At 50.0% G+C, this 14,127-nt stretch overlaps 1 protein-coding gene across 1 annotated transcript; it reads right to left on the minus strand.

The window, feature by feature from the left end:
* Positions 1-646: 646 nt before the first annotated feature.
* On the minus strand, positions 647-13,852 carry TMEM38A (transmembrane protein 38A). The gene is made up of 6 exons (XM_080928897.1): positions 13,648-13,852; positions 7,264-7,420; positions 6,817-7,001; positions 5,674-5,761; positions 2,702-2,819; positions 647-2,008 (listed from the first exon to the last, which is right to left on the minus strand). Exons 1-6 carry the CDS (start codon positions 13,769-13,771, stop codon positions 1,784-1,786), a joined length of 897 nt encoding a protein of 298 aa, XP_080785023.1. The 5' UTR covers positions 13,772-13,852; the 3' UTR covers positions 647-1,783.
* Positions 13,853-14,127: the final 275 nt, after the last annotated feature.

Below are 14,127 nucleotides of genomic sequence, written 5' to 3' on the forward strand. Positions count from 1 at the left end.
CTTGGACTGGAAGGCAAAAGGCCGATTCTCTGTGATCCTCCAGCTGCTCTGGGAGCTAGTCCCAGGCCAGAGCCCACTGAGGTTTATGGGTAGTCTGCAGTCCTGACACCAGGCCCATATCCACTCTCAAGGGCTTATGGCCTTTCCTCCTGCCTCCAAATTTTAGCTACTGTGAAAAGCCAGAAAAAGGGTGAGGGTCCCAGGACCCCAAGGTCCCCTTTGCAGCACATTCCTGAACATGGAACTGCAGAATGACAGCAGAGTTTCCCCCTCCCTCCCTCCCTCCCCATTCTTCCCTTCCCCTCCTCTCCCTCCCTTCCCTCCTCTCTTCATCCTCCTCCCCTCTCCCCTCCTTACCTCTCTCCACTTCTTCCCCACCTCTCCATTCTCTCTCTCCTTTCTTCCTCATTTCCTTTTCTTTTTGGTTTTAATCTGGTAGCTCAGGAAGGCTTGGAACTAGTGATCCCCCTGCCTCAGCTTCTGAACAGGTGTGCACCTTCCCACTTCTCTTGGAGAAGTCAGGTATTCTAAGACCCTGTACCCCAGGCTTCGAACCCATCTCCTATCCCTGAAGGCCTGAGCCATCTCTAAAACAGACTCCTCCGCATCCCTATATTTTGAGGCTGAATAAAGAAAAAAAGCTTGATTTACTTGCACCACATTTATTGACACGCATACAGAGCTTTGGCTGACACCAGGGGATGACACCCCGGAGCTTCCAGCCTCAGGACCCACCCTGCCTCCAGGCAAAGCTGTGAGGAACTTTTTCTCAACAAATGGGCAACACTGGGTACTCCAACTAGATCTGAGTCTCACATAAGCCCGAGGCCAGCCATGCCCACCTCCCTCAGATGTCCTGGAGACTGTGGGGACCACGGCCCTTCCCTATACAAGGCCTGCTCCTCCTCCGAGCAGCACAACACTGCACAGGGAGCAAGAATGTGTGGATCTGTGTTTGTTGAATTACTGAATGAACTACGCTGATCAGGCATGAGGGACCCCTGATACACTCAGGGCCCAATTGTGAGCACTCAAGGCTCTTATTATCTCTTGGACCCTCTGCCCTGCATGCATACTTCTTTTGCCTGTGGGCAGCTGGGAACTCCAGCCCTGCTCCTGTTAGCAGCCTGCCCTAGATATGTCTGTTCAGCTGCATATCTGACCTGGGCTCAGACACAAATGGTCTAACACACAGCAGCCTGCCACTGTCCTCCATGCCAGCTCCAGCCTCCTTTTCAATAGCATGATGCTTAAGAAATTGTTTGACATTATAGAGACCTTTCTGTACACAGGAGGACCTGGGAACTTCGTGCTGCAGAACAGAAACACAGGGCTCAGAAAAGGGAGGCCATTTACCTAAAGAGGCCCAGCAGGGGTCACAAAATTCGAGGGAACCCCAGCATCTGGCTCTCAGGAAGAATGCAGATGACGGAGTCTCCATGTGGCTTTAAATTCTTTTTGTTATAAGATATAATTAGACAGAACACAGAATAAAAACCAAAAACCTATAAGCCAGGGGTTTAGCCCTGGATTGTATGTCCCCCCAAGGCTATGATATTGTGAGGGGGGTCTGGCAGAGGGCAGAGTTTTCCACTTCTACTTAACTCTACATCAGTTTAACCCACATCAAGCCCTGGGAGTTGCTGATGGCTCCAAACTGAAGATGGGAAAGTTGAGGCTGGTGGGGGGTAGGGGGTCTCTGAGCCCTGAATGCCCCTAAGTTCTGAGTTTCTCTGAGTCCACATCCTTCTTCCAAGCACCCAGAGGATCCCTGGAGCCAACCCTAATCTGCTTTCTTGGTCTTCTTCTTCCGGGAGCCTTCACTCAGCTCTTCCTTGGCCTTGGCAGGCAGGCCAGAGTGCTGGGGGCCTGGGCCCATGCCATGTGGTGCTCCGTGGTTGTCATGGTGATGGTCACCTCCCCAAGTTGCCCCAAACAGCACTGGGCAGATGTAACCCTCCAGGACATCAAATGGAGAACTGTGGGAGTGCGTGGCTGTCAGGAACACCTGAGGGGAGTTCAAGGAAACAGTGGTGGGAGAGGGAAGAGCAAAGGAACAGTGAGAGCGATTGGGCCAGCCCCAGCCCTCCAGCTTCCCATACCTCCAAGTACACGAACCCCACCCCCCATCCTGGACTCTGGAGAGCCATGATTTCCAGTGTCACACCTGAACCTTCTAGGGAAGCTGAACACAACCTTGAACTCCTGACCCTGGGCCCACTTTTCTGGCGCAGGGCCTTGGGTTTTTGAAACAGAATGTCACTATGTGACTAACCCTGGTGGGCTTGGAATTCACTGCATTCCCAGGCTGGCCTCACACTCATATGGATCCACCTGCCTCAGCCTCCACAGCAGAGCTTATTCCTTTCCCAAGGCTGTGTTCTTCTAGGAATGGACCAGCCGTAGGCAGGGACCTTCTATGCTTTGGGGAGCTGGGGACAACATTCCTCAGCCACATGGAAGGACAGGGAAGGCCTAAGACTCCTTTCTGGCTATTAAATTCTTGTCCCCCTAGTTTCCCACACAGGTACCCCCAGCCTGTGCCTGGAAGCCCTTTCCATCCCCACCTCCTTGGCCCTTTTGCCTCAATTTCCTGATGAATTTTTTTCCATCTACCTCAGGTGGATCATCTCATCCAGAAGTGTCTTCGTACCCCCACCCTGCACCAGTGAAGTGAAGGTCACAGGCAGGGGTGGCTTACCTTACATGACACCATAAACATGGTGAAGACGAAGATGAGGCTAGCCTTGGACACTGGGAGCCAGCGGGTCTGTTGCAAGGTGAACAGGATAGCTCCATACAGACTGGCCTTGGTGGGGCTGGGGAGTGAGATATAAATCACCACAGCCCATTCTCAGTCAGACTTCCTGTAAAGCTCACCAGAGCCACAGCTGACTGAGCGGGAGGCACCAGACCTGTCTTCCCTGGCTGGCAGTTGTGTCTGTCTGTCTGAGAGCATGTTAGCTGTCACTGGGTTGAGAGTTTCAGTCTGAGCTTACACATTTGAACAGACCTGAGAGAGAATCTTGGTTGGAGGCTATGCTAGAGGGAAAAACTCAGCCACTTAGGAATTCAGAGGGTGGGACATGTGGTCATGAAAATAAAAAGTCTGTGACCAAATCAGGACTCCAGCTTCCCAAAGTTGTGAAATGAATTGTTTCTCTTGCTTCTAGGGTCCCTGGTGCTGCTCACTGTTTCTGACAGAAAGCACTGTCACCAGGACCTCCTCAGCCAAACCCACTTCTGTCCCCACCCCTTGTGTGTCTCAGTCTCTGTGTCTCCAGCACTCATGTAGGCAACTTTGGGGGAGTTGATTCTTTTTTTTTTTTTTTTTTCTTTTCTGTTAAGTTTGAATAACCTAAAAATTACCTTTTAAAAAATTTATTTATTCACTTATCCCAATATCAGCTCCCCCTCTCCTCTCAGTATCCCCTCACACACGACCTCCATTCCTCCCTCCCCTTTTCCTTTGAGAAGGGTGGGCCCCCCTCCAAGTATCACCCCCACACACAACCCCTCCCTTGGCACACCCGGTTGCTGCAGGACTAGGCATATCCTCTCCCTATGAGGCTAGACAAGGCAGTCTGTTTAGGGGAACGGGATCCGCAGGCAGGCAGGCAACAGACCAGAAGAGCCCCTGTTCCTGTTGACGTTGACGAGGACCAGGTGCAGGGACCTAGGTGGAGGAGGTGGCCTGTTCCCTAGACCACGTGGGCCTCAGGTATCAGGCTTGGCAGTAAGTTCTTTTATCCACTGAGCTGTCTCCCAGGCCCTGAACCTTATTTTTGAGACAAAGTCTCTTACCCAACCTTGAATCTATCCATTTTGCTGGGTGGGCTGGCCAGTGAGCCCCGGGGGACCCTGTCTGTGGTGCTGTTTGGGGAGACTGAGGATGTGACCTGCTGTGCACAGGGGCCCTGGGCCCTGAGCTCCATGTCTCCGCCACTGCACCTGCTGTTTGCTGCAGACTCTCCTCCCCAGCACAACTCAACCCACTGGCACGGAAGCCCAAATTCTTGGTCATGGTGGTTCTATTTGGGCAACTGTAACTAAGAGACCAGCAGCAGGAATGGTCTGCCACACCCGGCTTCAAAAGGTGACTCCCAGAGCAATCAGTGGCCTAGCGTCTTTCTCTCTTTTAAAGTTTCATTTATTCATCTCATTTTCTGTATATGGGTATTTTCTCTGCATACATCTCTGTAAACCACATGTAAGCAATACCTGTAGTGGACAAAAGAGGGCATCTGATCCTCTATGAATGGGGTTGTAAATGGTTATGAGCCAGCATGTGGGTGTAGGGAATCAAACCCAGGTCCTCTGGAAAAACAGCCAGTGCTCTTTAACCTCTGAGCCATCTCTCCAGCCCCATATGCCCACCATCTCTTGACTGAGATGAAGAGATAAAGACTGTGTGAGCGATGGACCCTGAATGGTTAATCAATGCCTACACCTGCAAATCACTGAGATTCTCCTGCCTCTGCCTCCCAGTACTGAGGTTAAAGACTGGTGCCACTTTGCTGAATTGGTAATAGTGAATCTTGTCAAAAATCACCTCACAGAGGCTGAAGAGATGGCTCAGCAATGAAGAGCACTGTCAGCTCCTCTGAAGGACCCAAAGGACTGAGTATGAAGCTAGCTGAGCTATGCCCCTCCTTCTGCTGGGTGCATGCTGTGAGCTGCTGCCTTCCTTCCCTACCATGATGGCCTGTACCCCTAAACTATGAGCCTGTGTAACTCTCTCCTCACTAAATTGCTTCTGTCAGTCACATACGGTGCCACAGCTACAGGAAAAGCCACCAAGCCCTTGAAACACTCGGTGTGGAGAGTGTAAATGGCTGCTGTCACCTCACATGGTAATGCTGTAGACATGGCTCTGGATGCAGTGGTCTCCATCCACTCACCGCTGCAGATGCTGGTAGCTAAGGTCACCATGCAGAGGGCTAACCGGGCTATGAGACAGAGCCTCAGGGAAACCCCTGGACAGCAAATAAAAGTGCACAGCAGGGGCGGGGACTCTTGCAGGCTATCCTCCAACTCTCTTAGGTACTCACCCCAACACTAGAGAAATGGAGCTAAGGAGATGGCTCCATGGTAAAAGAGTTTGCTCAGAGCCAGCTGGGTAGCGAGTCTGGGCATGTGAGGGACTCAGGGTTTGACTGAGAGACCCTGCCTCAAAGAATATGGTGGTCCCAAGCATAACCCAGCTTCCACATGTACATGCACCCACACATACACATATGCCCTCCCCCCACACACACACATAGGAAAACTGAGAAAAGAATAGTGATAGAAATGAAATTGAATAAAAGATATTATCAGGCCCGATGCAGTGGTCCTACATGGGTCATGAATGTTGCTGTCCACTATCATCCCCTGGCCCTCCAAGCCACAGGGCCTGCCTGCCTGTGGCCCTCACTCCGGCTCCATTTCTTTGCTCCCCACTCACATCCTCACCCTGGTCCTGCAGTTTTCTAACCTGACAACTAGCCATGATCCTAGCCTCTAAGTGGAGGATCTTTTGTAGCCAGAAAACTCCTATTCACTCTTCAAAACCCCAGTCAAAGATTACCTCTTTGCAGACGCTCTTCCTGCCCACCCACCTTAATGGCATCTCTAGATAAATAACGTAGGGCCAGGCATGGTGGAACAGAGGTCAGCAGACAGGATACTCACAAGGACATGTGTAGGATCTCATTGGTTTCTGGCTTCCAGACGCCTCGAAGCAGCTGCTCCAAGTTGGACAGAAGGGCAACACCAGAGCCTGCAGAGCAGGGACCACTGAGGTGGCCGGAAACCCTCATACCCTCCTCTCCTCTAACTTCAGTTTCCAGGGAAACACGGGACCCTCTCTGGAGACTGAGCCTAGGGTGATCATCCATTACATATGGGAAACTGAGGCTCAAAACAACTCTTTCTCCAGTATCACAGGCAAAGTCAGAGTAAAACCAGCAGGAAACAGTCAGATGTGTCCCTGCCTACAAGGGACTGTCTTGAGTCCCTGTGTTGCCCAGGCTGGCCCAGGACTCCTAATCCTTTCTGTCTCAAGTGTTGTGACAGAAGCTCTCCCAACACCCAGTCAACTGCTAGGAGTTTACTTGTTTAAGAGAATTCGTAATTCTGTTTATAGTTTTATTCTATATTTGAATCGTTTGTTTATTCTGTTTATGGGGGGGGGTGTGCTAGCATGCCACAACATGAATGCAGAGGTCAGAGGGCAACTGTGGAGTGAGCTCTCTTATTCTACCCTGTGGGGCCCAAGGGTGGAAGGTATGATGGTGGACACCTTTAATTAGGCAGAGGCAGGGGGATCGCTGTGAGTTGGAGGCTAGCCTGGTCTACATAATGAGCTTCAAGCCATCCAGGGCTGCATAGAGATTCTGTGTGGAAAATAAAAATGTTGTATTTTATTTATATCTTTTGTGGTGGTGGGGAGTGCATCCATGTGCAAGCACACACCAGAACACGTATGGAGATCAGACGACAACTTGCTAGAACTGGGTCTCTTCTCCTATGTGGGTTCTGAGCATCAAACTCAGGTCATCAGGCTTGGCCTCAAGTGCCCTTCCCCAACTGAGCCATCTTGCTGGCCCCTATTATTATTATTAATTTTGTTGTTTTTGTGTATGATATGTGTACGTGGCATGTGCCATGGTACTCATGTGGTAGTCAGTAAACAACCTGTGGGAATCAGTTCTCTACTGTGCGGGTCCCTGGGGTCAAACTTAGGTCACCAGGTTTTGGCTGCAAGGTCCTTTACCTACCAAGCTATCTCACTGTAGCAACTTTTTTTATCTTCCCTGTCATAATTCTGTTTACCTTTGACCCACCCGGTGGCGATCATGATGAACCACCCGTGGTGGTAGTGGTGGTGCGCGTGATGGATACCCACGGCAATCTTTCGAACCCTCACCACCTCCTTCATAGCCACAAAGATGAGTTTTACAGGCAGAAAGCAGACGCACTTGTAGAAGAGGTCCAAGGGACAGAAGAAAATCAAATACCTTGAGGACAGAAGGCCTAGGGTCAGAGGGAGAGGCGGGCACACCAGGAGCAGAGATGCAGAGAAGGCACAGGCTCAGGGGGAGGGGTCCCCACTGGTTGCTGGGCTTGGTGCTTGGCGAAGTAGCAGATAAGGGGGCAGGGAGGATGGCGGCACCATGCAGACTGTGACTGGAGACCCTTGCTCTTTCAAACTCCCTCCTCCCTGGTGCTGGGGTCCTCCCTGATCCCAGGCTCTGCCCTTCCCTGCCTCCTAGTGCTCACCAGACTCCCGAGGCCAGCAGGATACTGGAGCTGTTGCTGAAGTAGTCAATGATGGGCTCCCCAAGAAGCAGGTCGGCCAGGATGTAACTCCCAAAACAGTGCAACATGGCGCACAGCCAGGATGCCACCGGGTGGCGCCGGGACAGCTCCACAGCTCCTGTGAGGGTACATGAATTCTGGGGATCACTGGAATCCCAGGAACATGCTACTCTTGCTTGCATGCTGCCTGTCTACCCCCTGGGTGCTGGAGATTAAATTCAGGGCTTATAAAGTTCTCATCAGATGCTGGGATGGAAACCAGTCTAGCTGCATGCTGAGCAGGCTCTCTATCACCAAACACACACTTGCCTGTGCCCATTGAGGAAGCCATTTCAGGGTCCAGACAGGGCAAGGCAAATGGCGTCATGTCTACTGAAGTATTAAAGCACTTGCCACCAAGCCTGATAAGCTGAATTCCGTCCTAGAACCCAAGTGGTGGAGACAGAGATTCCACCCGATTCCTGCAGGTTGCCTCCTGACAGGCACTTTAATACCTGCTGCGTGTGAGTGTGTACAGGCAATAAAAGTAGCTCAGCACACCTTTACTCCCCCAGAGGCAGGCAGATCAAGGCCAAGGCCAGCCTGGTCTACAAAGCAGGTTGTAGGACAGCCAGGGCCATATAGAGACCCTCAAGTAAACAATGAGAAAGTAAATAATATTTGTAAATCTCCACAGTCTTTGTTAATGGTTAAGTTCTATCTTTATGCTACTACTATTCCCATCTCATAAAGCCACACCCCAGACCCATGGCTGGGTGTCTCCTGGTATAACTGCTTATCATACAGAGCCCCTCCCTTTCTGACCAGTTTCATTTAGCAGAGAACAATTTTAGGAGCAAGCTGTCAGCCAAGTAGCTCCAAGCCACCTAAGGGCTCTGGTTACTGTTTGGATGTGGTCTGGTCCCAAGGTTCACAGTAAACTGGTCTCCAAGGTGTCAGAGTGACAGGTCAGGGAACCTTTAAAAGTTGGGTGTAGTGCTCAGTAATTAAGTGGGGGTGCCAAGGCTAGCCTTCTGGAGATAGGACCTAGGAGAATATGGTTTTAAAAGGGACAGCTGGGCTGTGCCGAGTTGGTAGAAAGATTTTAGCTAAGTGCAGAGAACTTGCCTGGAATGTTGGAAGCCTTAGCTCCCATCCAGAGCACCACATAAACTTGGTGTGGTTGGTACAGGCTTATCATCCCAGCACACAGGAAGTGAAGCAAAAGAATCAGAAGTTCAAGGCTGGGGCTAGAGAGATGGCTCAGTAGTTAAGAGGAAAAGGACCCACATGGCAGCTCACAGCTATCTGTATCTCCAAGTTGACACCCTCATAGAAACATACATGCAGGTCATCCCCTACACACATACATAAATGTAATTTAATTTCTATAAACAAAAAAAACACACAAAAGAAAAAGCAGCCCTCTCAGGTACCCTGGGATGTACGGGGGGGGGGGGTGGAAATAGGGAGGGAGAAAAAGGAGGGAGAGAGAAGAGAAAGAAAGAGGAAGGGAGGGGAAAGAACCCTTCCACCCCCAAGCCGCCCTGTATCTATTTAAAGCACACGTCCCCTGAGAAATGATCCCCAGAAGCAGCTGGTGAGTCCACTGAGCCAAAGCTACCAAGCATTCCTCCTGCTCCACAGAAAACACTTGCATGTGCTTCTAAAAATAGCTGCCAGGGCAGTCTTATTCCAGGGTCTTTGTGCTGTTTGGGACTATCTTAAGATGGGGGTGGCATTGAGATTTCAGTGCATGACCCATGACAAGCAGGCTCTAGGCTTGGTTTCATAAGCACCTCCTATATACAGTTCCATGTTCTCTTCTGGCACTGCCTAAGCCCAAGTGTCTGCCATGAGTCTCCAGTGAGCCTCAGTCTCTTTAGACGTCAAAAGACATAGGGATGGGTTTATGGCTCAACTCACTGTCTTTAGTTTTAAAAGCTTTATTTCATGTATCAGTGTTTACATGCATGTATGTCTGTGTATTGTGTAAGTGCAGCATCTGCCAATCTCTGAAGAGGGTGTCAGATTCCTGAACTGGGGTTACGGATGGTTGTGAGGGGCCCTGGGTCCTTTGTAAGAACAGCTGGAACTCCTAATGCTGAGCCACTGCTCCAGCCCCATGTATCGTATTTATGTAGTTTGAGTGTCTCACTCTAATCCAGACTAGGTTTTGATTTACCATTCTCCTGCCTCAACTTCTCCACTGTAGAGATGACAAGCTTCAATCACTGAATCTGGAGAAGCTGTCTCCCCAGCTCTATCAAAGTTTGCCTACCCTTAGCTAATACCAGAGATATTCTGGGGCTTAGAATGAGATTGAAATATTTGGGTGAAATTTCACACATAAATCTTAAACCCACTGTGGGCTAGAGTAGCTCAGTTTAATGCCCTACCCAGAAACGCCCCCCCCCCACGATGGACTGGGGGCGGGGCTCAGTTTAGGATCTCTGCCCAGACTTCCCCAGTGTCTTCTGGTATCAAAGACTAATGGGGGTGGGTGAAGATAGAAATTGTCCTCTTTTCCATTTTTAAGGCTACTCCATGCATAGAATATCTCAGGAGCCCCAACTAAAGTTACAAAGCATTGTACTTTTCAACTTAATTTAGTTGTGAACCTAAAACTAGCCTGAAAAAGAACTAGTAATTAAAGCCTGAAGCACTGGGTCCCATTCCCAGCACAACAGAAGCCAGGCAGGAGCCTATGTGGTGGCATGGGCCTGAAATCACAGCAGTCAGGACTCAGGAGGACTGTGAGTTTGAGGCCAGCCTAGACCACTAGTAAGAGTCTAGCTGGGCAGTGGTGGTGCACACCTTTAATCCCAGCATCCGGGAAGTGAGTTCTAGGGCAGCCAGGGCTACACAGAGAAACCCTGTCTTGAAAAACCAAAACAAAAAAAGGTTATTGTTGGGCATGTTTGTAGATCCAGCCCTTGGGAGATAGGCAGAAGACTCAGGAAGTTGGGGTTCTCTTTAGCTATGTAGTGAGTTTAGTCCCACCCATGTAAGACCGGTTTAGTTCAAACAAATGAAGCATGGTTCCAAGGGTAAAGTGCTTTCCTAACATGCACATAGCCTTGGGTTCTATGCCAAGCACATGGGTGCTATGGGAGACACCAGTTATCCCAGCATGGGGGCTTGGGTGGAAGCAAGCAGATCATAAGTTCAAGGTCATCCTAGGCTATAAGGCCAGCCTGTGCTACACAAGAGCCTGTATCAAGAAAAGCTAAGGAATGCAGACTGTTACTCCTCCCTTCATCTGTGCCTTTTGTCGCAGGCCATTTCTTCTGCCTCTCTCCTTGAACAGAGCTGGGGACCCAGGGGGCTCCCACTTTAACCCTCAGCTCAGACCTATTTTATCCCCTCCCTTCTAGACACTTGGGAGGGATTTAGAGCAGGTTCTCCTGGGCAGTTCTGGTTTGGCCCAGCATCCTGAATTTCCGAGTCGCTCTCAAACAACCCAGAAAACACCAGAACCCCAGTAACATGTTCTTCTAGAGCAGTGCTTCTCAATCTCCCTATCGCTGTGGGCCTTTAATACAGCCTCTCATGCTGTGATGCTCCCCACCTCCCACCAGCCATGATGTTTTGCTACTTCATAACTGTAATTTTGCTACTATCAAAATCATAATGTAAATATCTGATATGCAACTCCCAGAGGAGTTCTAGCACCTTCCAAATGAATGGAACCACTTCTTAGAGAGGACACAGAAGCCCCAAATCCAGATACCCATATTAGTGGACTACATGCCAGTAGCTGGAAGAGGGCAACTGGCTCATTTTACCAATGAACCCATGTCACAGACAGGCAAGGGAAAACCCGTGGAGGCAATGGGACCAATCTGATGGTTTGAATTAGGACAGGGACCAGCTCTCATCTCAGATACCTTCCTCTGTCCCTCTGTTTCCTGTTTATGTGTGTGCATTGAGTATGTATGTTTGTATGATGTGGGGGTAGGGGGGCAACACAGTAGCACTTAACACATACAATAAATAAATAATAAAACAAATTAAAAATTTTCATTTTCATTTTATTTTGAGACAGGAGCTGGCTAACTTGCAGTCCTCTGTCTCCACTTCTGAGTGAGTGGGACAACAGGCAGACAGCACTGCAGCAGGTTCAGGTCGAGTTTTTAGCATCTGGCCTGGAACTCACAGAGATCCACCTGCTTCTGCCTTTGCCTCCCAGGTGCTGGTGTTAGAGGCACCAACATGCCCAGGTGGAAACAGACTTTTAAAAGACCCCAGAAAATCTGATCTGCAGCTAGGGCTGAGGAACTGATGATGAAGTTCTAAAGCACAAAACCAAAAGTCTCCTACACTGTAGCACAGATGGTTCATTATGACACTCCTGCAGAGATATTCCGACAAGAATGAGCATGGAGCATCTTGAATTCAAGCACAAGGCAGGCTGAGGATAGAGGGTCTTAGTTTGAGGCTAGCCTGAGGTACACAGTGGTTTGGTCAGATGATTCAGAGGTAACAGCACTTGCTGCCCAGTGATGCCTAGTGACCTGAGTTTGATCCCTAGAACCCACGTAAAGATGAAAGGACAGAGTTGTCCTCTGTCTTCTACATGCACTCTGGGGCATGTATACACACACACACACACACACACACACACACACACACACACACACACACTAATAATGACAATGATGAATGATAACTGAAAATATTTTTAAACACAAATGAAAGAAAGGGGGGAAGTGAGTTTTACGTGAGTTCAATTCCCAAGTCCCACATAGGAGAGGGAGAACAACTCCGTCAAATTGTCTGGTGCCATCCACATGCAAGTCCTAGCACATTCACCCCCTCCCATAAGTAATGATAGGAGTTAAAAATAAAAATAAGACACCCTGTTTTCAGCACACTTCCACATTAGGTCCATTCCAGGGGGTTCCCACTTCCTCACAGTAGATCTTGGGAGTGTGCTGGGTTCCACAGAAGCCACCGGGAATTCTTCCCCAGACAGGAAAGCCAGTTTCTCAAAACAATACCACGAACATGAACTTCACCTTGCAAAGCCTTGTTGCTTGTGCACAGGGAAGGAAGACCCAACAAGAAAGCCTGGCATCTGCTAAATCCCATTTGCATAAGACCATATATTTATGCTTGTAAGGACAGGTATGCAATTTCATACAAGCTCGAGCTGGAAATGGGCCCTTTCGAGGTTATAACTGTTTATAAACTTGGCTTTTTTCCTTCCATCTTGACCCCCCCTTCCTAAGTAAACATAGCAGTCTGTTTTTGTCACCTCAAAACTAATAATTTACATACCCACCCACAGAAGGGTCCTAGCTTTCATGGAAGGAAATTCTCCTACCCTTCAAGTTTGAAGGTTCAGTAGAGTAAGTAAAACTACAGAAGACTGAACTTATATAAAAATAGAACGCTCCAGGGAGGCATTTATTTATTTGTTTGTTTTTGAGATAGTCTGTAGTCAAACTGGTCAAGAACTCATCAATAGCCCTAGCTGTCCTGGAATTAGCTTGCTTTCCTCCTGCCTCTACGTCCTACGTAGGTGTTATAGGTGTGAACTACATTTGTCCTCATTAAAGCAGAAGGTTTGGAGGAGGGGTTCGGTGCAAGATGACTCTGCAGGTAAAGCTTGTCTACCACCAGAGTTCAACCAGGGACTCCCGTAAACTGTCCTCTAACCTCCCAATATACCCATTACACAGAGATAAATCAAAGAAGTAGGGTCTATCCTCCTCTGATTCTTGAGAGCGAGTTGACCCGAAGTTGTTCTGTCCTGGAATCGTTACGGCTCCGTAAGTGGGAAGGATGCCAGGCCCGAGCTGGCCGGGTAGGCAAGCAGGAAGGGAGGGAAGAAGATGCCAAAAGATGCAGTACAGAGGGGACATGGGTATCACTTTCCCTGAACCTGATCGCAGCCCCCAGCATGGCCAGTCCTTATATGGTCACCCGGCAGTCAATCCAAGGGCGTTAAGGGAGGTCATGGCAGCTGACATCCAAAACATCTGACCCTCACCCGGGCAGGTCCGACCCTTGGTTAGAACCTTCGCCACCATCAATCCCCATTGCCCAAAATTAGTTCAGGAAGCTTTGCTCTAACCTGATTCTGGCTTTTTTCCCGCCCCCGCCCGCAACCCCGCAGCACCTGTCCTAACAGTAAACAAGTGCGCTCCTCTCCTCTCTCACCTCATTTGCAGCCCTCTTTCCACAGAGCCTGTCTCTGGGGTTCCTCCTCCACCTGCGTGCGCGTGGGAGTAGTCCACGAACTCAACCTCTGCCTCATCCTCCATCCAGCCCCAGGATCTAGCCTGTCTACTCCTCTCGCCTCAGTCATGAAGCCATGGGCAACCTCCCTCCTGGTAACTTCTACAACCCCCGACTCACCTGGCTCATACTTCAGATAGATGATAGAGACGATGAAGTAGCTGAGGTCGAAAACTGGGAAGAGCGGCACCCGCGAGAAGCTGAGCGCTAGCTCGCCCAGGCTCAGTGCTGGTATCAGGTCCATGGCGATGGAGGGCGCCTCCCGGCCCCGTGCGTCCCGCCGCCCTGCGACTGCTCCCTTGCCACTGAACCCGCCCCACTGCCAGGCACCGCCCCCTGACAGCTCCCCCGCCCCCGAGAGGAGGGGCGGTGGGGAAGTCTAGCATCCCGAAGCTCCAGGCGCTGGGCCTGAGGGATGCCAGAACCCTTTCAATTGAGCCAAAAAGGGAGTCTGTCCCCGGCATCCAGCGCACACAAGAGGGAACCCTGACCTTGTATTTCTGCTTAGTTAGTAGCATGTCCCCCTTCCGTGGGACTAAGCTAATCAGGATCTCTATTCCCCTCAAAACTCGCGCCCTCGGAGAAGATCTCAGTCAAGAA

The sequence above is a fragment of the Micromys minutus genome (genome assembly GCF_963924665.1).
Source record: "Micromys minutus genome assembly, chromosome: 14".
In the NCBI taxonomy this organism is placed as follows: Eukaryota; Metazoa; Chordata; class Mammalia; order Rodentia; family Muridae; genus Micromys; species Micromys minutus.